The sequence below is a fragment of the Notechis scutatus genome, chromosome 1 (genome assembly GCF_049901735.1).
Source record: "Notechis scutatus isolate UNSWTSFEM ecotype Mainland chromosome 1, rNotScu1.2, whole genome shotgun sequence".
NCBI classification, from domain to species: domain Eukaryota; kingdom Metazoa; phylum Chordata; class Lepidosauria; order Squamata; family Elapidae; genus Notechis; species Notechis scutatus.
This window is the reverse complement of record NC_142009.1, coordinates 31,140,872-31,167,503: the sequence shown is the minus strand read 5'-3', so window position 1 is coordinate 31,167,503 and position 26,632 is coordinate 31,140,872. Positions and strand designations below refer to the sequence as shown.

Genomic DNA, 26,632 nt, shown 5'->3' with positions numbered 1-26,632 from the left:
GTGGGGAGAAGAAGGAAGAGGACAAAAAGGAAGTGATGAGGTGAGGGCAGAGGTAACCCGCTTAGATGCTACAAAAAAGGATCAGGAACTCCCAGTCGGCAGCTTCTTTTATTTTTATCAGGCACTGTGACTGGTCTGCCAATTCATTAGCAGTTACTTGAGGGGTGGGGGTTCAGCTTTTTCAGCAAATTTGGTACTCTGAAAAACAGGCACCCCTTAAGACACCTATTGTAAAATAAGCTATAGACCTGTCAGATGCTAGAAAAATATTAACCATCCAATAAAACAGTAACTTCTCAAGTTTATTTCAATTTTTAAAACCGAAGACTTCACGAATGCTGAGGCAGCAATTTCAAATAATTACAGCAGGCAGATTGTACCCAGAGAAAATTGGTAATGTTAGTAAGACCTGGCATCTATCCACACAATACAGTAATTTGATTATATCTGCATAACCCAAGAGAAAATGGAAGGTGACCCTAGTCATATGAAATGTTCAGTTGTAGAAATTAAACCAGGTTGCCCTTTTCTACACATTTACTACAATACATCATATCCCTATAATAGTATACAGAATTTACCTCAATTTTCTGCCTCATGTGCAGACATTAGGAGAAAAAAAAAGACAAAGATTTAGACATTTTAGAGAATGAAAAACCCTCAGAAGTATAATTTTGTAACATCCATTGCAAGAAGTGTTGGTGTATAAATAGGTTGCTGTGTTGTAATCAAGCAGCCAAACCAAGATGGGCCATCTTTGCACTGCTATAAAGGACCTAATTTTTAATGAGGAAAAAAGTTCCAGAATTCATAGCAGTATGAAAATGCAATTAATTTTTTTCTCGAAAAAAGTGAAATGTTAACCAATCTTAAAACTATTATGAAACCATATGAAAATACATAATTAACATAATTTACAAAGGTCTAATTCATGCAAATAATAAATACTGCATTGTAAATATTGTTATTTACACTTCCCTTTAATCAAACGTATCTTTCAAAAACTATCAAAAATTAGCCATTAAGATTATGAATAGTTTACAACCAATTCTTGAAGATAATGAACTATATCATAAATATATTCAAAAATCACATCTAAACTTAACAAGAAAATAACTTTGAAATAAATAGATATGGAAGGAGTCTGTTTATTTCAATACTTTAGAGTGGTGCAAGTTAAGAGTCCATTTGAGGGTAGAATATGCTGAAAAGGTTATGGTGGGGCTTAAACATAGAGTGAAATCCGTGTAAAGCTGCCAAATAAACAGAAAATAATTCAGGATTAAGATTCTGAACTTTCATCCCTGATATTTTACCTTTTCCCAGAAATTTGATGGAAGTAACATACCAGTTAACCTCTTAAATCAAGCAATCCTATAATGTACCACTATTTCCAATAACCACAAAATCATAGAAAGGAAAAGGTAGGTGAGGTTAGCCCACATCACCTAGTTAGTTCAACTGGAAATTGTCCTGGCTACTGAGAAAAAGGATAGTACCCAAAAGTAGTTCCCAGTTTTCTCTCTGTTGTTATTCTAATACCACACGTCTGCCTTTGTGTGATACCCAAATGAATTTGAAAATGCACCTTTGTCACTTTAACCTCCTAGTGGCAAATACAAGTATCTGGTAAGCTCAACCATTATTGATAAAGTCCCAGAACAGGCTTGCAGCTTCCAAACTATTGCGAAAAGTAAAGTATCACTACACTTAGAAAGAAATGTATCTTAGTTAAAGACACAAGAGCTACAGACAGTACTAATTCTGAGCAGCATACCTTTAAGAAAATGAATACTGTACATTTCTGGCTCTTCCAAAAGGATTTGGGGAGAGGTGGAAGGAGATGATCAGCAGATTAGGTTAGGCACAATTATCCACAATTTGAAGCCCTCCTCCACACACAACAACAAAAAAAGCCACAAATTGTTCCTATCCAAAATATTTAGTAAAATTCATTAAAAGGAACAATATATTTCACATTAATGCTGACTGCTCTATTGTTTGGGCAATCAACTATATTACGTTGCATTTTCAGGAGGGGAACCTCTGATATTGTCAGCTAAATTGACATGGTAGCAAAGAATAAAATTTGTTCATTCAAGAGGGACTGCCTCTAAGAGAAAATTTCTGATCAAAATGGGGAATTTAAAAAAACTCCACATCTGATCAAGAAAGTTTGTATGTTCCAAAGATCAGGAAACAGAAATGTCTAGTGAGACAGATATCTAAAGGAAATGGAATAAAACAGGCAGTTATTTCTTTTAAGTGGAATAGAAAAAAAAAGTATTACAAAACATTCAAAGAAACAGAGCAAAATACAAAGTAAGGCTTTTTACTTGTAGATGTTAAAAAAATGAAAGCCTAGCTATATGCTTCAAAAGACTTTGACTAAGGAAATTCTACAACAGAATGCAGTTCTGACATATACACCTAACATTACTAATTTGTCAAAAGGGTTTAATAAATGTGAGCATGCATAACACAGATACTCCCCTTTCAATGATGTTATGAATGTGCTTTTAGTTGGAATAGGACAAATCAACCCTCAGGCCAAATCAACTTAACCTGCAAGCCAAGCTGAATACAGAAGTGGATATGATATTTAAATTCTTCTTCTACCTTCAACTTAACACACTAGTGCAAAGCTAATGATCAGAAGCTTCCAAATTGGGCAAAGTCATTTCACTATCTTAGTGATAACAGCTTATGGATCAAAGCTACTTAGGTTTCATGCTGTTGGTGCTATATGCATTACTTATCCATCAGTCAAGCCATACTTTCAGCCAAATAGTGCATTTTGTTAAAGAACACAAATCCATGTTTTTTGCATAAATATCCAGATACAGTCTCCACAGTTGAGAAGTGATTCAATGATACACCAAATCCATCCAAAATTACACCAGAATTGGTTACATGTAAGAAAAGCTTGCATTTAGTATTGTAGATACTATGTATCTACAGCAGGCACAATCCCATTCTGGCAAATTAGCATTTCCACAGTTAGGTCAACAAAAACAAAAATAAGGAAATAATTTTTCACTAAAAATAGCAAAGTGCTCATATCTTTATGGATAGCATTGCAAAATGTACCTGCCCACCAGTTGTGCAGAATCTACTTCCTTTTGAGCCAAGATACAAATAAATGAATGTGATCAGCACTGCCTGCTCCATCTAGTGTGGAGGGTAGAGAAGATGCAGTAAAAAGTCTTGCTTTTTATTGGACACTCTCCTTTTCCTTTCTGCAAGTTGCAGTGTGGAATAAGGAACACTGAAAAAGATTGTTTTAATTTGTGATAGAAGGTCCTATCCAAGCCAAAGTTACTTGCAAAGTTACAAGTGTCTTAAATAAGAACAAAAAAAAGTTTACTTTGGGAAAGAAAAGAAGAATTTAGACATGCCTTACTACAGTAATCCCAAAGATCATCCTTTACAAAGCATGGAAACCTCTGACAACATTGGCAGATCCACAATGAAAATTTCCACAAAGCTAAGGGCACCCCTATTGTAAGAGACATTGTTGTTTAGTAGTGTTTAAAAAGCCTGAGTGACACTGTAACCGAACACACAATTTATTAAAGATGAAACACCTCTCCAGAGGGGACAAGGAAGGACAACAACCAACTAAATTACAAGTTTCATCATGTAAACAAAAACAAGCACCATGTTCCTAAATGGAGGTGGATGACTATAGTGCTAAGTGAGGATCTCTGAAGCAAAAAAAAAAAAAAAAAAAAAGTTCAACCTGATTGCACCAAAAATGAGCTTGAGCGCATGCAAGTCTTATTTGTTTAGTGCTTAGTGTGTAGAAGTGATTCGCTTAACCAGGAAGGAACACAATCTGGCCCTGTATTCTGCCAGATTTCAGGGGCTCTTGGGCATCCCATCATCCTGTGTGTTGTCATCTATCTCCAGCTCTGCTAACTGCCGTCTTAGCATGTTGACTTTCACTTGGAGTTCCTTGTTATATTTTATGATGTTGATCATTTCTTCATAAGATTCATCTACGAATTTGGAGGATCTGTTCCAGCGAAGAAAAACTCCTGTGGGTGACCCCCCCCCAAAAAAGAACACTTTTAAAAATGCTTTGGATTTCCTAAAAGTCAGTAGTGGGGATATACTAATTTTATTTACGCAATGCCTTCATTTCTATCAAAACACTGAATAAAGGAGTCTGAAATATGGCGATACTGTTGGGAAAAGCAAGCCACCTACAAAACAATCAGGTGATCTTGCTGCTTCACTTCCTTCAGATTACTTTGATCTCAAGATTGCTATTCCTGACAGACAAGTTGGTGGAGGAAACTCTCCATTCTAGCAAGATACAAAAACTGAGTCACACAGCACAATCATCTGTGACCTGATAGATTATTAGAAGCTTCCTTCCAACAAGCCATAACATTCTTTCAATCACTTCAGCTTTGCTTTTCTCTTAACTCCCACAAAAAGAAAACCAAGCAATGCAGGCTGGCTCTCTAGTAATTCCTCTAAAAAAAAAAAAAGTAAGAAGATCACATCAGCTGTGAATTTCTACTGACTTTCTTTCTTGGAATGAGGTAGCTGGGAACATTTTAAAAAGGAACATTATACAGCTATGTATCTCTCTATGGAACAGTTTTCAATCATGAAGGCAGGAACAACTGTTAGTTTAACAGCTCTGCAAATATTAAATCTTATTACCCTATACTGTGAAGAGGTATTTTTGGATTATAGCAAGATGGCAGCAATGAGGAGATCTTTGCACACCTGCACCCCCTTCCCCTTCAAGTCTAGTGGAAATTTGGCACAACCGTGTTGCTTCTCCCCCCACCCTTTCTTTTAAAGGAAATAAAATTAACCACACTGAAATTCTGGCAATGTCATCTGGAAAAAAATGTGTAGGCTACAAAGGAAGGATGAGATTGAAAGGACAGGGATGTATTACCCCTCGGCTTATACTCGTGTCAGATTCCCCTCTGAAAAAAAATGTTGTGGAGCTCCAGAGCTGGGCAGGCGCTTCCTGCTTCCGTGTTTCCTTTGCAACTTTTAAGCATGGGGGTAATCGGAAGCAGAAAAGTTCTTGCATGAGGATATATTTTTTTTCTTTTTTAATTGTTTTTAGGGGGGGAAAGACCCACCGCCATGTGAGAATGCTCAGACACGAAATCTATCCGCCCGAAAATAAGTGTGTGTGTGTGTGGGGGGGGATTTTTAACAGAGGGAAGATGTAGGGAGAAGGCAAAAGCAACGGAAGATCCTTCTGGGGAAACTGAGGGGGAGACTCACCCTTGGTCCAGATGAGCCCCTTCCCGCCCCTAAGGAAGCAGAGGCAGCCAGCAAGGGCAGGCAAGCCCACTTCACGGACTCCGTCCGTCCTCGCTCCCACCCACCCACCCACCCACCCACCCAAAGCCACGAAGTCCCCAATCACGCAGCCCAGAATCGCCCTCCCTCGGGCAGCAACGACGCCCGGTGTTTCCTGAGACAAGAAGCTTCGCCGTGCAATGAAAGCGCCCTGGCTCTAGGCTCTTTGCCTCCTTCCTTCTGATCAATCAGGTTTTCCCAGTATTTGCTCACAGCTGCGTGCTAGGCGTTGAGCGCGGGGATTTCTGATTCCCCTTACACGCGCGGATATGCGGGGCGTTTTCTTCCGCCCCATGGGCAGAGAACACTGACTTTCATGATAGTGAGATCATTTCCCAAATTAATTGATTCACTAACCCAAAGAAGAAGATGTTGATGACAGTGGGAGGCAGGGCTCACTCTCCCTTGCACAAAAAGCAAGAGCCGTTCTTATGATCTCTCTCTCCCGTAATATAGTCAAGCCCTTTCCAGCATGCGCGATCCGCCCCGCCGCTTTGCACCTTGCAAATGCAAAAACCCGGATTTTGCATTTGCAAGGTACGGCTGCAGCGGCAGATCGCGCGTGCTGAAAGGGCTTGACTGTATTACGGAAGGAAGAGAGAGAAGATCATAAGAACGGCTCTTGCTTTTTTCTGCAAGGGAGAGAGTGACTCCTGCCTTCCACTGTCATCATCATCTTCTTTGGGTTAGTGAATCAATTAAACCTTTCATGATAGTGAGATCGTTTCCCAAATTTCCCTTAAATCAGGGAAGAAATCACAAAAAAACCTTTGGACTGAGAATAAGCCTGTTCCTACGATGCCATTTTTGTTCACTGCAGTGTGAAAAGTGTGAAAACACACTTCTTTTTCTTCATCTTCTTGTTCCCTATTTACTGGTCTCTTTCAAAGAGGAAATTGTGAACATCAAACTTATTCTCAACTGTCCTAGTGAAAGTTTTTATTGGTATCTATTTTTATTTTTGAAATTTACCAGTAGCTGCTGCATTTCCCACCCTCGGCTTATACTCGAGTCAATAAGTTTTCCCAGTTTTTGTGGTAAAATTAGGTGCCTCGGCTTATATTCGGGTCGACTTATGAGCTATCCACACATTACCTACAGATAGGGCTTCAATGCAGAAAAGTGCCTAGCTATTTAAATTATCGCTATCAACATGGATTTAAGAAAGATATTTAAATCTGCAAAGCCTGAAAATATTCATCTCTTACGACTTATCTGTTATTTCTCAAATGGCAGAAGGAACAAAGCAGACCTTCTAATATTGATCAGAGAAGATGTTATGTATAGGAGAGAAGGAAGCACTTCAGACTTTCTGATCATAGTGGAAAAATAATAGATACATGCTTCAGCCAGCCAGCACTACTTGCTATTCATGTTTCAGGACTCTTTCCCTGAAGAACATGTGACAGGAACCCAACCTGGAGTATGGGCATGAATGACTGAGACCACATCTGCCTGGACTCCCTCTAGTGACAGGTAGCTAATGCCACCAGTAAGGGGGACAGCAGATCAGAGGCCTCCAAATCTGCTTGGAGACCATGTACCTTCCCACAGCTGCAGGCTTTGTGGTGCAACGGATGGCCAGATGACTAGACTGTTGGCTTCAAAGAGAGGGTTCTTAAATCGATTATGCTCTTCTGGTCGATTCACCCAGGACCACAAGGACATTGTCTTCTGAGGCAATTTAAGCTTAGACCTGGTGAAAAATTAAAAGTAAACATAAGTGCTCCAAATTTGAAAACAAAACAAAACAGAATTATGTGTTCTATTCACAACATTTGCAATGGAACCTGGAGAAGGAGGGGGTTTCTCTCTATGTGGAAGAAGACTGAATTTAAAAAAAAAAAAGCTCTGCTAAATGAAAAGAAATCATGCCTTTTCAACTTGCAAGTATGAGAGAACAAAAACAAGGTAACAATAAAAAAATATTCTAGCTAATAAACTCAGTCCTGGAGAAACTTAAAGTAGGTGCTCCCGTACTAAAACATTAAAAAGAAAAAAAAAAGTGTGGAATATCCTGTATATTGTCAAAATCAAAAAAGGCCTGTACAACTGTACTAGAAAAAACAAAGGAAGTCAAATGATAGAGAAAATATGCATGTAGTATATATGTCTTCTTGGTACTCTTGAAAATATAAACTTTTTCAGTTAAGTTTTAGCAGTATAAGATGCAAGATCCCCCTTGTGGCCAGAAACATTTAACACATTATAGGATTTCAAAGTGATCTTTGAAACACAACTATGAAATATTTGCAAGAAATTCAAAGTAAACACAGAGACACCACTGCTGATTAGAGGGGACACATATACATTAAGGAAGATGCACTCTCTGCTAAGTTAGATAACCAATTCATCATTGTAGTTCTTTAAATATTCAGGCAATCTTTCTAAACCCTGATTGTTCTGACCCAAACCCTTTTCCAATAAGACAAACAATAACCAAAGGAAACAGAAACCTTTTAATGAGTCTTACAAATCCCCAGTAAAAAGGCTGCTGCAAAATAATTAACTTTGATAAGCACAAACCTTGCCAAACTGTGTGAGACTGCCAAGAATCACAGATAAGAAACATTTCACAACACAAGTGTCTTCAAATACCAACTTAAGATACTGTAATGTCCACCAGGCTGAGTTTCAAAACGTCTTTGCTTCCTGCAAAGAATGTTTGCTTCACAGCTGGCTTTTATCTTCTTGAAGGAGGGGCCATTACCATGCAGCCTTACTCCCGAGTCACCCATGCTGTTGCAACTGCTCTTTCCTGCGAGCAATACTGCGTGCACACGCAACTTGGCACAGGCTCCTCAGGAACCTCATCGCTGCTGCCAGCCCCCACAATATCTGAAGGCAGCAGTTACACTGGTTACACCTAATGGTCCCTTATCTGAGTCCTCGCTCTCCTCAGCCATCCGCACCTGCTGCCAGCTAACCACAACACTGATATTCACAGTTTCTTTAATTGAAAGATGGAAAATGTTTTAGTATTTATAGGCTATACTCCTCCCAGAAGCTACTGTGGACAAGACTATGAAATATTGTCCGGACAGCAAATGGAGAAGGCCTAGATTTTTATAATTTTCTTTCTATGTTTTGGGATTGTGCTTCTGTTTCATATTTGCTTGCTTTACATATGTCTATCAGCAGGAACCTGTATCTCTTATTTCACACCCAAATTCCAGCAGTGTGATTCTAGAAACTATTGTGAGCATGGTTAAATGCAACTATGTTCAAAATAGTGTTGGAACAGTCATTCCTGTTATTGTCTCCTTTGGGATCATAGCTACAGAAGAGCTGACCTGCAAAAGTTCTATCAGCCTTTGAAAACTTAAAAAAGACCCTCATCATCTTCCAAAACCCTACTCACCCAGTGGTATGTTCTGCCATATTTGTGCCATGTCTTCCTGTACATGGAAAGAGGCCTATAAGTGACAGGCTTAAGGAATGGGAAGACTTCAAGAAACCAGCCAACAGATGAACTAATCCTGATTTGATAAATGGCATAGCCCAAGTGCAAACTTCAAGTCTTTTAAATTAATAGCCAAGAGTCCCCATAATCTTAATAGTAATGACATTGATACTGCCTTGTATGAACCGTAATATTGCTTAGCCTCCAAGAAACTCAGAAAAAAATGTTCATTTACCTTTCATTTTCATTGTTACCCAGGAATGTTCCAAACTGAGAGGCGTAAGAATGTTCAAAAAGCATGATGAGGAAATGATAGTTGAACTCAAAGGAGCAAGGGAACTGGCGAAGGATCTGCCAGACACAATCCAAGAAAAGGAGGAATACAGGAGCCTCCCATTTCTGCTTGCTATTTGAATAAGCTGATTGGGCACAGCGCTGTTGAAATGGGTGGCCAGCCTGTAATGTAATAGCATAAAAATATATACATTATATATTTAGACAAAATAATCATGTACTGGTTATAAGAAGCATTAGTTATTTCTAATACAGCAATCTTTTGGGATCCAAACTCTCCTTTCATGAAATAATGATTAATATTAATATTAATATTTATACTGTGTTGAATAAAGCATATTACAATATTGAATTATAGTGTTGGAAGGGGCTGGTTCAACTCTTGCTTAGCACAGAAACCCAAATGACAAACAGCTCTCCTACTTATGAAGCATTTAGTAAAAAGGAGACTTTTGTAATAGTTGAGCTGTTTTATTGTTAGAAAGTGTTCCTTTCACTGGGATGTTAGAGTTAGGTTTATTTATTTAAATTTATTGACCACACAACTTTAATGGACTCTGAGCTGCGTACAAAACTAGAAGAAAATATAAAAACAGCTAACAGCTTAAATCAGGTGGACAGCCCAGACTAAAATGATCTAATAAACAACAAATTCAACACAACAAATCAGGAACCTTAAACAAACATCACTTCCATGAACCAATCTGGGTTGGTCACCGGGACCAAGGTTTAGTTTTCCCTTTAAAAATATAACATCGTTCACACCTCCAGTTCAACTCCAGGCCTGTGACCAAAGCTGGGTTTTCAAAGCTTTCTAGAATTCTAGGATAGAATGTGCTCTGCACGGATATTGTTTCAAATTGTATGGACGACAACAGAAAAAACATCACAAGATGTCAATGTTTAATAGCAGGATCTGAAGCACATCACCTCTGCTGGAACATGCTAGATGGGCAGAAACAGAGATAAGCAATCTCTCGGATATCTAGGTCCTATGCCAGAGAGTTTTGTCGGTAATACTTTCAGTTGCACTTGGAAGCCAACTGGCAGTCAATGCAACTCATTTACCAATAGTGACACATGGGTGCATCGAGATATGCCCCTTACTGCTCACACCATTTCATTTTAAAGCAGTGTAACTTCTGGCTGATCTTCAAGGGCAACCTCATGTAGAGTGCATTGTAATAATCCAATTGTGAGATGACCAAGGCATGAGTAACCATTTGAACAGTCTCGTGATCATCATCTCCTGGAGTAGCCTAGCCAGTCTCCAGACCTTAATCACATAGAAAATCTGTGGAGGGAGCTGAAGGTTCAAGCTGCCAAACGTCAGCCTTGAAACCTTAATGACTTGAAGAGGATCTGCAAAGAGGAGTGGGACAAATTTCCTCCTGAGATGTGTGCAAATCTGGTGGCCAACTACAATGACTTCTGTGATTGCCAACAAGGGTTTTGCCACCAAGTACTAAGACAGGTTTTGCGAAGGGGTCAAATACTTATTTCACTCATTAAAATGCAAATCAATTTATAACTTTTTTGAAATGCATTTTTCTGGATTGTTTTTTGTTATTATTCTGTCTCTCACTGTTAAAATAAACCTACCATTAAAATTACAGACTGATCATTTCTTTGTCAGTGGGCAAACATACAAAATCAGCAGGGGATCAAATACTTTTCCCCCTCACTGTAGTATTACATTTTTCTCATCTAGATGAGTTAAAAGAAGGGTTATAAGGTCAAGGTTGTATTCTTGATAGAATAGACATCACAGTAAAGCATAAAAAATAGACTTAATAGTCCCCATTGAAGAAAAGCAAAGATGGACTTGGAAAATAAGTATTACATTTTCCAGTTAAAATTATTCCCTTCACAGTCTTTAGGAATCTGAAGGATTCTTGAATACTCTGGATAGATTTCAAGGCACAATGGTTAGAATTCTGCTGAGGCCCCGTGAAATGGTAAGATGAGAAAGATCCCTGAATGATTGCTCCCGAGTGTGCTCTCTGCTTACAGGAAGCATCTTGGTTTACTCTGGTGTCTATAGCAATGATGCAAACTAGCAGACAACTGTAGCACAGATGGTTAAATTTAGCAGCAAATTTATGTGAGCACAATCTCTCTACACGTAGTGATGACAGAGCTTAGTTTTCTACCATAACTATAATCACCAGTAAATGGGCGACAAAATTTTCTCAGGCAGGCGGATGGACTGTTCAAAGTTAAGTCCGGCAGCAGATTCAGCTGAACAGTTAAAAACTTCTGATCAAGTTTGTAAAACATTTTAAGGATTTGGTTTTTCATCCAAAACATGAAAATGACCCAAAACAATTTGCTATAGCTACAGATGAAGGACTTACAATTACTAGGAAAATCAAAAGCAGAATTTGAATTTCTACTGAACATTGTTTGTGCTTTCAGTGACGACATAAGAATGCAATTTAGTCTATCTAAATGTTCAACTTCAGGAGGCAAAGTTCTTGATGTACTACAGCCAATGAGTAGAAGTTACAACTGGCACCTGAAGAAATCCATTATTTAAGATTAATGGAAGCTTCTAGCTTACTACAAGAGCAAGTTGAAAAGAATCCTAAGTCTAATTACATAAAATGAATTTGAAAAATGTAGAAAACAATATTAAATTCAGGGAATATAATTAAAGCCAGAAATACTTTGGATGATCCAATTAATTGATATGCTGCAGGTAAAATTGAGTAATACAAGCTGAATTAGATGTACTTTATAGAAAAACAAGAACTTTAATTATTATGAATCATACTTCCCACTCAAAAAGCAGTTGACAGGCTGTACTTCACCAGAAGTAAAGGTGGGACGAGATTTATTTTTAAAATAAAATAGAGGAAGATCAAAAATATAAATTGAATGTTTGCATTGCACATAGTATGGAAATACTACTGGTTCAAGTTTGCAAAGAAAATTACAGAAGTTTACAAAATCAAAAGATTATGAAAATAACTGAAAGTTGAATTAATGTCTACAAATGTATACCTCTTTATGATCAATATATGCATTTTTTTTCCTTTTAATGACCTTGCAATCTGTTTGGGGGTGGAGTCGAGGCAACTGAACATAGCTGAGTGTTTATTGGCTCTATGCCCTTCCTGAGGCCTACGTGGAGCTCATAGCAGATATTTTCTCTTTGTACACAGAGAGAGAGAGAAATATCTGCTGCTATCTAGGATCAAACTCTCAGCCTCCTAATTGCGAGGCAAGAGCTCCACCTCTAAGCAACCACACTACTGGGTCAATATATGCAAGACAATGAAGGAAAATCACATAAAAAATTTAACAGCAGTTGCTGAAAACTGAAATTGTTAAAAGATGAAATTGTGGATCAGTTCAGTAGAGATTATAACGTAATTGTATAAACATGATAGAGTTGTGAAATCTGTGCACTGGAATTTATGTCTATTATGTTTCAGGTGTCTGTTTAATTCTGTTTCAAAACGCCTCATCTCTATTCTTCAAATAAAATCTTTACCATGCTAATTGACTAAATATTTAATCTCTATCCCCCTAGACAATTACTGTTTTTGCCTGCAGCTATCAGATTTTCCATCTGGAAGAGGCTGAATTCACAGACTAATCCTGAATATATTTAACTTGCACATAAAACCCAATTTTATATAACTGTTCTTTTTCCAAATAAATATGAACAGATTACTTCTTTAGCTTTGAATAATCTTGTTTTGCTAAGTATCCAGAGAGAAAAAACAAACAAACCCTGGAGTTTAAGTTTTATATTACATGCCTCCATTTTTGAATGCTTTGTTACATACCAAAATGTTTTATTAGATTGGGCTGACAGCAGGCTTACTCTAATAAAAATACACATTTCAAAACAAGAGAATCACTGATTTAATTTACAATTCTTTCATCCAAAATTAAAATGGTTCATCTATATAATATACCTGGTGTGTATTATGGATATCTCATTGGGTGGAAGAAGTACTACTGTCCTCAGATCTGCCCTCCCAGGTTTTCAGTCTCTTAGCAATCTTTACAGAGCCAGGAGTGTAGCACTACGGATCTTACAGTATAATTTGTATGTAACCAGGTATCTTGTTCTTGAGGTAACAAAATGCAAATATCTGCATGTTAACTTGGATTACTGGAACAAGCTGGGCATCGTCTAGATAGATTTCATTTTGATTGTCATTAGCAGCCTAGACTCCACAACAACTTTGCAACATAAAATGTAATAAACAAACACATCTATATAATTTGCCCACGAGTGATTCTTGGTAAGATGTTATTCTTTGCACAAATTAGCAAATGAATAATGTTCAGCATTTCACAGATGAAGATACAACAAAAAGTTTTGCTGGTGAAAACATAGCAGCTCATACCTGACGCCATTCTCTCTCAATCAGAGCTTCAAAGCCACGGATGGTCCTGCATCTGGGATCCAAAATGATTTGAGCCAGGGAAGTCACCTGAAGTGTTGAATCAGTGCCTTCTGTTCCATGAATCAAGACAGATGCTCCTTCCCTAGGAGAGAAAATATGTTTCAAGAAAAGGAACTGCTTACTGTGCTTATCATGTATCACCCATACAGCAAAAGATTATCTAGCAGAGAAACAGGTTCAGCTCATGATTCTGCCTCAAAACTCAAGAACTGAAACTTTCAACCTCCCTCTTTTTCATGCATATTCATGCATATCCATCCATCCATCCATCCATCCATCCATCCATCCATCTATCCATCCAACCAACCAACCACACTTCTGCAAGTACTTCCCAGAGTCAACTAACTAGTCAATTGTACCAATATTAGAGGGGACCTTGATTTGACCAAGAGAATTTATTATTGGTCTATTCCAGACCAACTGATGGAAAATCAGAATGGGAGGAAAGCATTTTGGGCTTCATTGGAGAAATTTTATTGTAGTGCCAGGTTTTTCTGTTCTTGTTCTTTGTAGATATGATTTTATCTTTCAGTTGTAAGCCATCCAGAATGTGGTTTTAAGATGAATAACCACATTAATGTTTTAAATAAATAATAAATAAACTGAAAAAGATGCTGGAATGTTTACCTATCAATGCACTGGGCAGCCAAGCAAGCTGTGGTCAGGATTTCCTTGATGTGAGTCAGCCAGTTTGAAGCCTCTAACTTACTTAGCCAGCGATCCATATTATGAGACTGGTCGTTGCAGGCCTCCACAAGTTTGATGAGACTCTCTTGCAGAATATTATATCTATAGGCACATTAGGAAGAAAGGGGGACAAACATGAAAGCAACCTTACATCCACGATGCACACTTTTATTATCACAACAAGAACACCTTTCATATTTCCTACATTCAAGTGTTCAATTTTAAGAAATAGACATTGGACTCTTAAATACCATACAATTCCAATAACTTTTGCAAACTATGAGTCAAGCCTCATATCCTGCTAGAGCAGGGATCCCCAACCTTTTTGACGCCGCGGCCCGGTTCCGGCGTCAGCTGGGCGCCGCCATCTTTTTTGACGAAAAATCACTTCCGGTGGCGTCACGGAAGTGATTTTCGTAAAAAAAGCGCAGCGCTTCGGTGAGCTTTTCGGGTAGAAATGGCTTTCTACCCGGAAAAGCTCACCAGCGCTGCGCCGCCATCTTTTTGACGAAAAATTGCTTTTTTACCAAAAAGATGGCGGCGCCCAGCAACCAGCGGCCCAGTAAGGCTTGTTCCGCGGCCCGGTACCGGTCCGCGGACCGGCGGTTGGGGACCCCTGTGCTAGAGGACTTCAGAGAGAATAGTAAAAAATCAAATAAAAGTTGATATGGCAGTTGAAGTACCCTTTTTACTTTGTACATATAGCTTGGTTGAAACAAAATCAGTCTCTGGGGAAGCGAAGGCGCCATTTATCAATGGAACAGCTTTTTCTTACCAAAAGATGTGGGAGATTCCAATATTGTTAGCATCAAAGTGGCAAATTAAAATACTCTGGCTTTCATTCTGAGATTAAGCCGTGTGCATTTTTGGTTTGTTTTTTGTTTTTACATTTGTGTCAGCATGCAGTTATTTCTTATTATTGTAGATTGCATGGAACATTTCCGTTGCTCAAAGTATTCTGAAAAAGCATAATGCATGTTGCTGCTCGACATGAGAGGCGGAAACTATATTACAGTTGAAACACCGTGACTCACAATCTCACCATCGATCCTAGATTGCCCTTCAAGGAACCAATACCCAATAATAGGGATGCCAAATTCAGAAAAATTGAATCTTGACTGCAGCTACAGGCATTCTAGTACCACAAAAATGAAGCATGAAGAGAGAGACAAATATAGCGAAGAATAGGAGAAATGCAGACCTCTCCCTAAAATAAGTAGGATTGTCAAGCAAATTCTGTGTGCTATAAATCCAGGATTTTAACAGAAACCTTTTTTTTTTCTTTTCCCATCTGTAATTCTACTGAGACATGAAGCTGCAGGAAATATTGAGCTTTTTAAATGGCAATCTGAACACTTCTTTTAATTGTAACAGTGAATTAAATTCTGGACCTCATTCTTTTGAATTGTAATTCTCACATGAAATGGAACATCTATTGTTGTGAACAATGAATTAAAAAGAAAACTTTGTACCACTTTTTAATGGAAATGGAAAAATTATGTACAATATGTAATAAATGAAATACTATGGTTAAATGGACTAAATGTAACAAAAAGCTTCCATTAAACTTTATGCACATTTCCTTCAAACACCACAAAAACAATATACCAGTACCCCTCATTTCAAAATCACCATGAGTTGGGTGGCCATATAAATTCCCTAAATAAATAAATAAACACACACACACAAAATACATAAATAAATAAATAAAATAAAGCATGAAAATATAAGCATTTTCTGTCTCTACTCCTGTATATAGTCAATGTGCTCCTTAAAGCATTTGGAAAATGTTTCAAAAAATCTCTCCTCTTTTTTTAAAAAGAACAACAATAGATCTACTGTTTAAGAAAATACAAAGCTTTTTTTTTTTTTTTTTGTATTAAACTCTGGTGCCCAACCTGATATAGTTTATTTGGACAGGCAACTGGTTCATCTGCATGTCTCAAATCTCCTAAATCCCATGTTCTAAACTTAAAAAAAAGCTTCTAAATTAAATTAAATTTCTCGAAAGCAAGTCTTTCTCATACAGAAACTCACCGCTCAATGGATTTATGAATCCTTCTCCATTGAGGATAATGAACCTCTTGTTCAAAGCCTCCACCTTTGGCCCGGGCTTGCTGAGCAACATTCAGAGATCGTGTATCAATGATATATCCACGCTTGCCTGCCCTCAGGGTGGCATTGATCAGCTTCTCATCCTCTTTACAACGCCTCCCATTAGTACCTGTAAGTGGTTGGCTACTGCGCATTATTACCTAGAAGGACCAACAAACTGTAGTTAAGACTATGTACCCAGATAAGCCTGCTGTAGTATAAAAGCCAATATAGCGTTAAAGGTATTGTATGATTCCATGGGGAAAACTGTTCACCATTCTGGAGTAACTGATTGTCATCCTCCCCACTGTCCACCTTCCTATCTGGCAAACCAGATAGGAAAAAACAAGATGACCTAATTCTATTTTATTGAAGACTGCATTAAAAGAATCTTGCAAATCTGAAGGCCTTTACTTTTATCTGTTTTATCCATTAGAGTGGGTCCTTCCTAAGTTCCTTTCTCTGACTGCTAAGTGACTGTGGGCTCCCGCTTCTATTTGTCCGATTATTTCCTAGACAACCTCACTTCCACTCTTCCCTCAAAATCATTCATGCATTCTATTATACTGAAAGAGTAAAAAGGGTTTTTGCATTTCACCTGACAATTCAAATGTTCAATATTAATGCGAAAACACATCTCCCTTAATAAAAGTTGAATGAATGCTGGTACATATATATCCAGGATATAATTCTATGTTTCAAGTGAGAACAATTTTATTTTGAGTTCCAAAAGATGTGGGTAAAAGAAATACAAAAGCTATAGTATATTTTCTGTAAATATTAAGACAGCATTCATGTCTGTGAAACCCATTTCCAACCCATTTCCCTTTCTTCAGAAGTGTGCAATTTTAATACAACAATTCTTATTTGAATACAGCTAATAGACAACCTCTAAGAACACACAACAGGAGAGTATGCATGGTCAAACAACTTTTCTCAGGAAGGGACAGCATTTTATGTTTTTCTATAGGAATGCACCCACAGTACTCTTAAGATCTTAACATACTCCTCTCAAAAAGACATATTCCTTTGGGATTCATGGTTATAGCAGGAAAACAGAATGATGCTCATTCAGATTCCAAAAAGCTATTGAATGTGCAGCCTCACTCTCTATTAATATTAAACAATGAGAAAGATTTAAAAGAAAAGTGCAAGAGCCAACCTATTGTAAAAAGGAGACAATTTCTACATCTTTGGGGATTATTTACATCACTGGGAGCATTTAATTAATGTAACCACTATATTCTCAGGCTGCTAACTGATTCTTCAGGAGCTTTCCTAAGCATATCTATTCAGATAATATTCTCTTCCTGCTACCCTGAAATGCTCAAGCTTCAATTATGGCATTTAAGTACTGCAATTTCAATTATGGTATGTATGTTTATGTGTACTATATATATATATATATATATATATATATATATATGTGTATATGTGTGTGTGTGTGTGTGTGTGTGTGTGTGTGTGTATATATATCATATATATATATATATATATATATGTATATATATATATATATATATATATATATATATATATATATATATACATATATATATATATATATATATATATATATATATATATATATATATATATATATACACATACACACACACACACACACACACATATATATATATATATATAATATATATATATATATATATATATATATATATATATATATATATATATATATAATATATCCAAAACACATGCCTTGTAATCCAAGTGTCCAACTCACCATCCCATTTTTCTTGTGATAATAGCTGAGTACTGGGAAGCGTCCACCATGGCGAAAAGTGGCAACCTTGCATAAAGATTCATCATCAATTGTTTTAGGGACAGTGACGACAGGTGGGTAAGAAGGGCAGACTGAGAAATCTTTGTTGATGTAACTCAACCGCCATTCATTTGTCTAGGAAAGAACACCATGCATGTAAAACTATGTACAACTTTGTTTTGTGTACCAGTTGCATCCATTCCTGGATTTCCAGGCTCTGATCATAGATTGTCACTTCCACATTGAACTATTCATACTCTTGTAACTTCCACATTAAACAATTACAATTCTGTCATTCAAGAGTATCCAGAAGCAACAACTGGTTCAGAATGCAGTGGTACAGGCAGTTATGTGTGCTCACCAAACAATACATATTATACCTCTGCTTTGTAAGCTGCACTGGCTGCCAGGTCCAATTTAGGATGCTTGTTTTAACCTTTCAAGCCTTCCTAACATTAGTTTAAGTTATCTGGGGGACCACCTCTCCCCAATTATATCACCCATTAGATGTGGCAGAAAAAGTATGTTGCAGGTATCATTAGCTAGAGACCTATATTTAGTAGGTCCTAGGAGATGTGCTATACTCCCTATGGAGCATTCTTCTTCCCTAAATCAGGTTAACACCACCCCCATTATCAAGCCAGAAGTCCCTCAAGACCTGATGATGTCACCAGCCCTCTGGGTCTCAGTGAACTGAAGACATTTTTAAATGGCTCCATTGTGGTTGCTCTTGTATATTTTAATTTTTATAGTCTTTTTCATTTCTAACAATGACTTTATAATTTTTATAAAGATTCTTTTTATACATTTGTTGCTTTTATTGATTATTGTACATCACCAAGAGTCACTTCTGTAAAATGGGTGGGAGTAAAAAAGTAATAAAAAATAAAAACAAAAACTTACAACTGAACTGAGAAGTTCAAATTCACTTTCAGGCAAGAATGAATGCCAGCCATCTTCAATTACTTCAAACATGGGGCGATAAAAGAAAGGATACATGAGTGTGATAGAATCCAAGGTAGACAGTGCCTACAAGAAGGAGAAAATGCATAGAGTGTTACAATGGGCTACTTGCCCATACAATAGGCTGCCTTTAAATACTCTGAAGATTTGGAGAGAGTGAGAGTAATGAGTCAGAGTACAATGCTAGTTCCCCAGCCTCATCCTCGACATGAATCTCTACAGAACAGAACCAGAGTTTTGTTGGGTTCTTCTAATTTCTATAAATAACTTTACCTCAATGGAGCTAGCAATGTTCAAAGATTCTTCCATGCCAGGAATGTCAAGCTGGATAATTCGCAGGTCTTTGCATTTGATAATGATGGTGCCCAAGAAGCCGATAAAACTGCAGTGATATAAAAATATGAATACTGAACAGTTAAGAGTATATTCTGATGGCCTTCGAACTGTAGACATCTACATGGTCTGCAAATGAACAAAAGTTGAAGCCTATCCTACTTCAGCTATTAAAACATTCAAGCACTGTTAGTTGAACAACATTAATGGGAAAATATGTCTATGAACCAGAGAACTGCAGATTATTTTAGCAAATTAAGATTTCCACATCTGTAGCGATCAAGTTAAAAAGAACATAAGGATGGGGAATGTAATTTTAAAGAAGGGCTGGCAGGTGGAAAGGAAATGATATTAACCATTCTACATTTGCCCACGTGCACCCAGAAATGTTCCTACTCCAATGTATTTTGCCACTGTTCCCTTTGAGTCTCATAGATTAATTGAAAAGAAAATAATTCAGAAACTGCATTGAAGATTTCTAAAAATTTAGAACTAAGGAAATAAAGTGAGGATTAACAAACATGAAATAATGCCAACAACTTCAAACTGTAACAATGTTTGATGCTCTTTCTGTCTCTTCATAATACTAAAATGTTTATGGTAGTATAAATAAGATGCTCCTTAGCTGTTTAAATCAAGAAAACAAGATGGCATTCTACAAAAAGGTTCCGACTTTATGTTAGCTTAAATTGGTGAGAGTTGATCATCAAGGGCAGTGGAGCCCATCATTTCTTGAGGGAACCACCATTACTATGGAGAATCAAACATGTAGGATCAGACAGAAAAAGTTTTCATGGTGAGATAATGCTAAATTAGCCTGGACCAGTAGATTAGCATCAGTAGATGGTCAGCTATGGATCTGAGGATTATATTATGTGCTGTCACACACCAGCAGTTCCTTTCTTTCTCAAATGCAAAGATTTTCAAAACTTTCTCAGAATGCTACACAAATACACCACCCCCTCAGTTTGTCAAAAGGGAATGCATCATTTCTTCACCCATGTAACACAGGCAAGTTATGAAGATATAGTTGCAGTGGGATTACCTTTCCCTCTTGCTCCATGACATGTGAACCTTTTATTATTATTATTTACTGAATAGGCATCTAGTACTCACTCAGAAGCAGCATAAATGTTTATAGCCTTTATTGGGCCTGGTTCACTGTTCTTGTAACAGTGCAACTACAAAGGCCACAATGAAATGGCAGAAGACTTAGAGTTTGATTCCCATATGTCAATGAAGCAAATTGTGAGATCCAAAACCACACAAACTGCTTGCATTCAGCCAAGCCTACCTCACTGGAGTGTTGCTCCAAACTCAAAGAGATGGGAGAAATATATTAAAATACATCATGTTAATAATGTAATTTCCAGATAATAATCTTTATAGCAGATTATTGCTAGTAAATAATTCAAGTAGTGTTTTTGAAACCCCACGGCCAATCCTGGGAGGATCAGAAGGAATTCATCTAAGACCCCATCCTTCTTTCTTATTTGACATGGTCAAATAAGAAGAGAGGAGGGTTGAAATTTGATATTTTTACTGCACTGTAGCAACTATAATTCAGGTTTCTTCTAGCTCTTTTTCATCTTAATATTTAGAGGGAAATAACTAACCAACCAAGGGGGCTAGGATTCCTTTTAAAAAATATCAATAGCAATAGCAAAAACTATATTTTTTCCAATGAAATTACTGGATAGAGCAGGAGAATGGGGGAAACACTGCTTTTCTTCACAATCTAAGGGGAAAGAAAACAAGAAACATTTAAATGAATGTCTGCTTATTGTTGTATGCTTCTATGAGAATATTGTAAACCAATTTTATTTAAAAAAAATGGAATGCACCCCAGCTTAGTTCAGATAGCCATCCAACACTGACACATGGATTTCCCTCATAATTGACTGTAATTTTCAAAGGGACAAAGGGTAATCAGAATGTCTTCCAAAATATCTGTCAAAAGTGTATCATAATTAATTTCAGAGTTAACCATAATAACAGCTACTCTGATACGGATGCCATAGCAAACTGTGGCTAAAAGTATTCAGCAGATAAACTGGATGAATGAAACCACACAAGGCTACAAACCACGTTCCCAATTCTTCTGCGATATAGCGAAATGTGATAACCTTACTTGGCTACTGCATGCCTATAGTGACAGAGATCTCTGAAAGAAGCATTTTTTGTTAATCGAAGATGTGGGTGACAGACATCCTCTGTTATGGCACCCTGTCACTGGAGTGCTGTCCTTCTGAAATCAGGCTGATATCAACACTGTCAGCCATTCTGCATCAGATATACTTTAAAAGAGCAATAAAAACCCTGGGCGGGCACCCAGCAATATGATAAAGCAATACTGGTTTGTTCAGTCTTTAATATGTTGTTTTATTGAGACCGTTTTATAGGAATAAAAATACAGAGGGTTATTTTTCTCATTTCTAAGGAAATACTGAGTCACAAATATTTCCAGATTGTTCTTCATCAGGACAACCTATCTTCATGGAAATAAATGGCTAATTATGCTTGCACCCTTTGCATTGAGTCTGAATAACGCAAAGCATATCTTTGAATTGTAACAACTTGCTGGTACTGCTATGCAAGGAGATGGTCTGCTGTTGTTATTCTAAGAGTTATTCTTGATCAAGAAAACTACATAATATCAGGGTATCAATCAGAAAAGCAAGAGAGGACAAAGAAGGTTAATTGTCCCATTTTAAGCTTGAATATAAACCAAAATTGCGTGTCTTTTAGTGTTGAAGAAAGCAATAGACCTCAATTCACAATCAGTTGCTTAGCGACTGAAGTTATGATGGATCCCACCAAAAAAGCTACTCACAACCCGATTTCAAAATTACAACAACTATACCCCTCTGCAGTCATGTGATTGCATTTCAGGTGCTTGGCAACCAGCTCATCTTTATGACTATTTGCAGCATCCCGCAGTCACATGACCACAAGGTTTGATGGTTTTTTTGTCCGTTTGCAGAGTTTATTTCTGGTTTCCAACAGAAAGTAGCCATTACATAAAATGGATTCACTTAATGATCTCAACGTTCACTTATAGCTGACAAAATATCATAAAATCACGTCTGATCACATGGTGATCCACTTAACCAGGATATATGACTGAAATTCTCAGCTCAATTACAATCATAAGACCATCAATAATGTATAAAAAATTGACCACAAGAATAAAATGACAGTTTCGTGGGTGATCTCTCTCTACAGGCCTTTTAAACTAAAAGCAGTTTTGAAAACTTATTAGTTAATAGCCTATCAATTGATTCCTTGGAGATGGAGATCTCTAAGTCCAAACAACTGAGTTCAATGCGTTTCTCAAAATAAGATGCATTCCATCCTTTATCTAAAAAACAAAAATGAACATTTCACAATTATCTAAAAAAAGCTTTCCCTGATGTAGTACTCTGCAGATGTGTGAATCTACTATACATGTCACCCCCCCCCCCCCCAAACAAAAAAAAACCAAAACCCAACAACCCAGGAATTGAGAAATAGCAAGGTAATGCAACTGAACTGGCTTAACAAAAGATTTGGATGCATTTATGCAAGACGAGTGTTTTCAAACTTGGCAACTATAAGATAGGTGGACTTCAACTCCCAGAATATCTTAAAATTGACAATTTTGAAAAAATACCTGATTTATACTGTTTTATATCATTTATAGAAATTGATTGATGACTCAGCTGAATACTCAGAGACATATACTTGGTAACATGATCAGTGCTAGCTTGGGTAATAAAACATCTGCAAGAAAACAAGCTCAGAGAGCATCAAGAACTCTTCATTTCAACCCTGAGCTACAAATATTCTCCTTTATTGGTATATCTCTGAATATTTCTTGCATAATAGAGGGAAACAAGTTCAATTTACAAGCTTCCTGAAAGCCTTCTGTGCAAATCAAGATTGTAGGCCAGAAATCTAACCATTATAGATTTTAGATTCTAAGAAGTTGCAAAAGCAGAGAACGAGGAAAGAAACTGCACTACCTTACAAGTGATGTTTTCAGACAGAATCAATCCAGATGATTCAAACAGAAGACCAAGTGCTCAATAGCTATTTAATGGATGCTCTGAAATCAAAGGACAAAGCCTTTTCTGACAGAAAAATGCAAAATGTAGGAAAATCTACAAATGATTTTCAGTTAAGCAGCTTCTACTTAGTGTATTTATTAAAGCTGCAAATGACAAGCTCCAGTAATGTTCCCTCTTATTTCTTCCATAAGGAGCAATGCCTTTTTAAGAAAGTGCCCTCTAAAACAGCCATCATTTGAAAATAAAATGTTCCTTGTTTCAGAATTTCTCTTTCGGCAATATGCAAATTTAATTTCATTTAAAATTCTCATAAGAATATTTTAAATGTTTAAAAACAGAAAGTATATTTTAGGTTAATTTTATGTAATAATTCATTTTAAACATCCATTTCTTCCCCATCAACTTAGAAAAAGCATTCAACAATATAAGTCCAAGTCAATGGAAAAAGAATTCAACAAAATACATTTAGCCTTCAAATAAGCAATAAACTAAGAAGCAGCAAGATCACAAATTAAATTTATTTTATGCCACTTATATTCCATCTTTCTATTCTGGTGAGAACTGAAAGTAATAAAGGTAATAAAAGCAGTTTTAAAAAATGTCCGAATCTATGAGAAACAAAATCTAATCCTGAAAAGGCTGTACTATCAGGACCTGTTCAGCATTCAGAAAAAGCCTATTTCAGAATCAGGCTACAAGTATAATACAGAATAAGCCTCTCCTCATCCTTGGATATGCAATGTTCCACATCAACTGACAGTACTTCAAGTGAAGATATGATACATTAATAAATACAACTCATATTTACAGAACATATATGGCCACCCATCTCATAATGGTACTAGGAGGCTCATAACAAGCAATAAAAGCATGGCTAAAAATAAATCCACCTTTCCCCTCTCAGCCCACATGAGGGAATGGAATGGGAAGATGTATCTTCTCATATTTGGTGCCAATAGGCTAAGGGCCTATGCTCAACATCCTGAACAATTCTTGGAAGATGATAAGGGAATTATATAGGTTGCTTAATAACTGATATGCTGGTATAATTATACTATTACACAGCTGTAAGTAACTCCTTATCTGGAGAACAGCTATACAAATCCGCTAAAAATGTGTAAAAGTATAGATACTTCATTTTAATAATGGAAAATCATGGCATGCCTATCTAGTTAGGATTCAATTCTATTTATTATCCTTAATCCAGGCCATTCCTGCATCCATCACCTGCAAAATTTTACCATGGAAGAGATGTATGGTTTTTTCGACTACATCATACTTCCTCCCCACTTCATGAGCTAAAATATCCTTACCGTTTTTCAATTGAGTCAATGTTGGAATGCAAAAGCCAAAGTTCCTCGACATTGTCCTGCCGTCGCGAAGAGAAGATGAGGTGGTGTCCCGTTAAGCACAGGGTCCCCTCCACTGCTGGATAGAAAGGGCGGTGAAGGACTACATTGTCAGCCCGTGGTGTCTTGATAAGCTCAGCAAACTCCATAGTGCCTCCAGATCCAGCACAATTGTCCTTTCAGGCAAGCCAATCCCAATCCAATGACCAGGTATAGTCTCAACTTTTCGACAGCTTCCACAAGCAGTTATAACTCTCAAGATAACAGTACTAGCTGAGAGTTAACCATCTGGCAGAAATCATCATAGCAAGATCCAAATTCTTTCTGGATGGGGGAAGAAAACAACACAGCAACCATAAATCATTCCTAGCTTTCACAAGGGAAGATTGTTTAAAAGAACATGAATGCTCATCAAAGAAGGGGCAGATATGGTAAAGCTTTAGGAAAGGATCAAACTATGACCTAAAAAGCCTCCAGGGGCAGAAAAGTTGGGGTAAGACTGGAGAGATGTCACAATCCAAGGAGGCACTGAAGCATGATTCTGGATGTCACAATTGCAGTTTTTTCAACTTGTAGGAAAGAGTCAGGTGTTAAGTGGGTAAGGAGATTAAATCTGTAAGGTAACAAGAAGGGCCTCAAGGACTGTAGAAAAATCTGGATACTTTTCCATGCAGTATTTCAAGAAAAACCACCCCAATTTGCTAGGCTAGAATATTTAAGCCCAGGAGCAAGTGAGCAGGGTAAGAATCTCAGTTCAGGATTACTGGGGAGAAAGTAAAGCATTAGGACATTTCAACGAAATGCAAAAGGAAGTAATGATTTCCCATTCTATTCTCAAGAAAAGAGGGGTGAGAAAAGGACACTAGCTTCCCTTTCACAAGAGAATCACAAGAAGCCATTACAACACTATTCAGTGAATTAGCATCTTCCTCTCCATCACCAAATCTGGAAGAGGAAGGCGGGACTCCCAGGGGTGGGGAGGATTTTGGGGTGGCTGGAGATCCTTAGCTTGCAAAGGACAGGCGGGGCTGGAGGGTGAGGGAGAGAAGCTTAATTAATACCCACCATTTGGACCCAGAGCCAGGCATCCGATTGCAGTGTGCTGAGAAGGGCGGGGAAGCGGCAGAGGCTGAAAGAGGCAGTCGGCGCAGTTTGGGATAACTGCGAAGCTCTTTCTTTTTAAAAGAGGCAGTGGGCGAGTACGGCGAACGATTCCTTCTTCCGCGACCCCACTCCCATCCTAGAGCCGCCTTTTCTTCGCCCGCTTCCCGGTCTCCCCCACCGATGCTCCCGCAAGTTCAGCCGACAGGAAACGCTCCCAATCTGTACCCGGATATGGAGGAGAAGGAGGGGGAAAACATCCACACATGCACCACGCCGGGACTAACCAAGACGGGGGAGGCGGGGCAAACCGTGCCGAGTCCAAACGCCTCGCCCACGTGACAAGCTCCCCTGGCCAATCCGACTTCTCCCAGTGAAAACCCTTTGCCAGCCGGTTCTTTTGCTTTTGCCCTTTCCGGAAGCGTCCTCTTCGGAAAAATACCGACTGGAAACGCGTTTCCAATACTCTGTTATTTTTAGTATTATTCTTACATTTGCACAATCTCCGTCTATGTATTTTTTTTAAAAAAAAATCTGTATTATTTCCCGCTAGAAATCATCTACTTTGATATCACGATCGTCTTCCCACAGCCAACAACGATGGAAAATATGGCATTGAAACATTAGGGCTTCCCGATCCGAGCTGCACAAATCCAGACCACCATTAGATTGCCTGAAAGGACTGGTAGATTTTATTTTTTATTTTTGCATCTTTTTGCTTCCATCTCGATAAAAGCTGCCAAGTCCTGTAAATTGAGAAGGGACAAGAAGGGACAATTCCTCTAGAGCCCCAGTCCTGTCTTGAG

The 26,632-nt window shown here is 37.7% G+C and overlaps 1 protein-coding gene across 1 annotated transcript; it reads right to left on the bottom strand.

The window, feature by feature from the left end:
- Nucleotides 1-281: 281 nt before the first annotated feature.
- MTMR9 (myotubularin related protein 9) lies at nt 282-26,572 on the bottom strand. Its single transcript, XM_026686017.2, has 11 exons — nt 25,791-26,572; nt 24,690-25,049; nt 19,268-19,376; nt 18,935-19,060; nt 17,993-18,166; nt 16,189-16,406; nt 14,092-14,253; nt 13,405-13,546; nt 8,979-9,199; nt 6,885-7,036; nt 282-4,040 (listed from the first exon to the last, which is right to left on the bottom strand). Exons 2-11 carry the CDS (start codon nt 24,872-24,874, stop codon nt 3,862-3,864), a joined length of 1,668 nt encoding a protein of 555 aa, XP_026541802.1. The 5' UTR covers nt 24,875-25,049; nt 25,791-26,572; the 3' UTR covers nt 282-3,861.
- Between the last annotated feature and the right edge of the window lie 60 nt (nt 26,573-26,632).

Coding starts and splice junctions, on each gene's coding strand:
- MTMR9 (XM_026686017.2), bottom strand. CDS start 24,874: ATGGAGTTTGCTGAGCTTATCAAGACACCACGGGCTGACAATGTAGTC. Junction 19,377..24,689: donor ATTGACTCAATTGAAAAACG/GTAAGGATATTT, acceptor ATATCACTGCAG/TTTTATCGGCTTCTTGGGCA. Junction 4,041..6,884: donor AAGCCTGCAGCTGTGGGAAG/GTACATGGTCTC, acceptor GGTCACCCACAG/GAGTTTTTCTTCGCTGGAAC.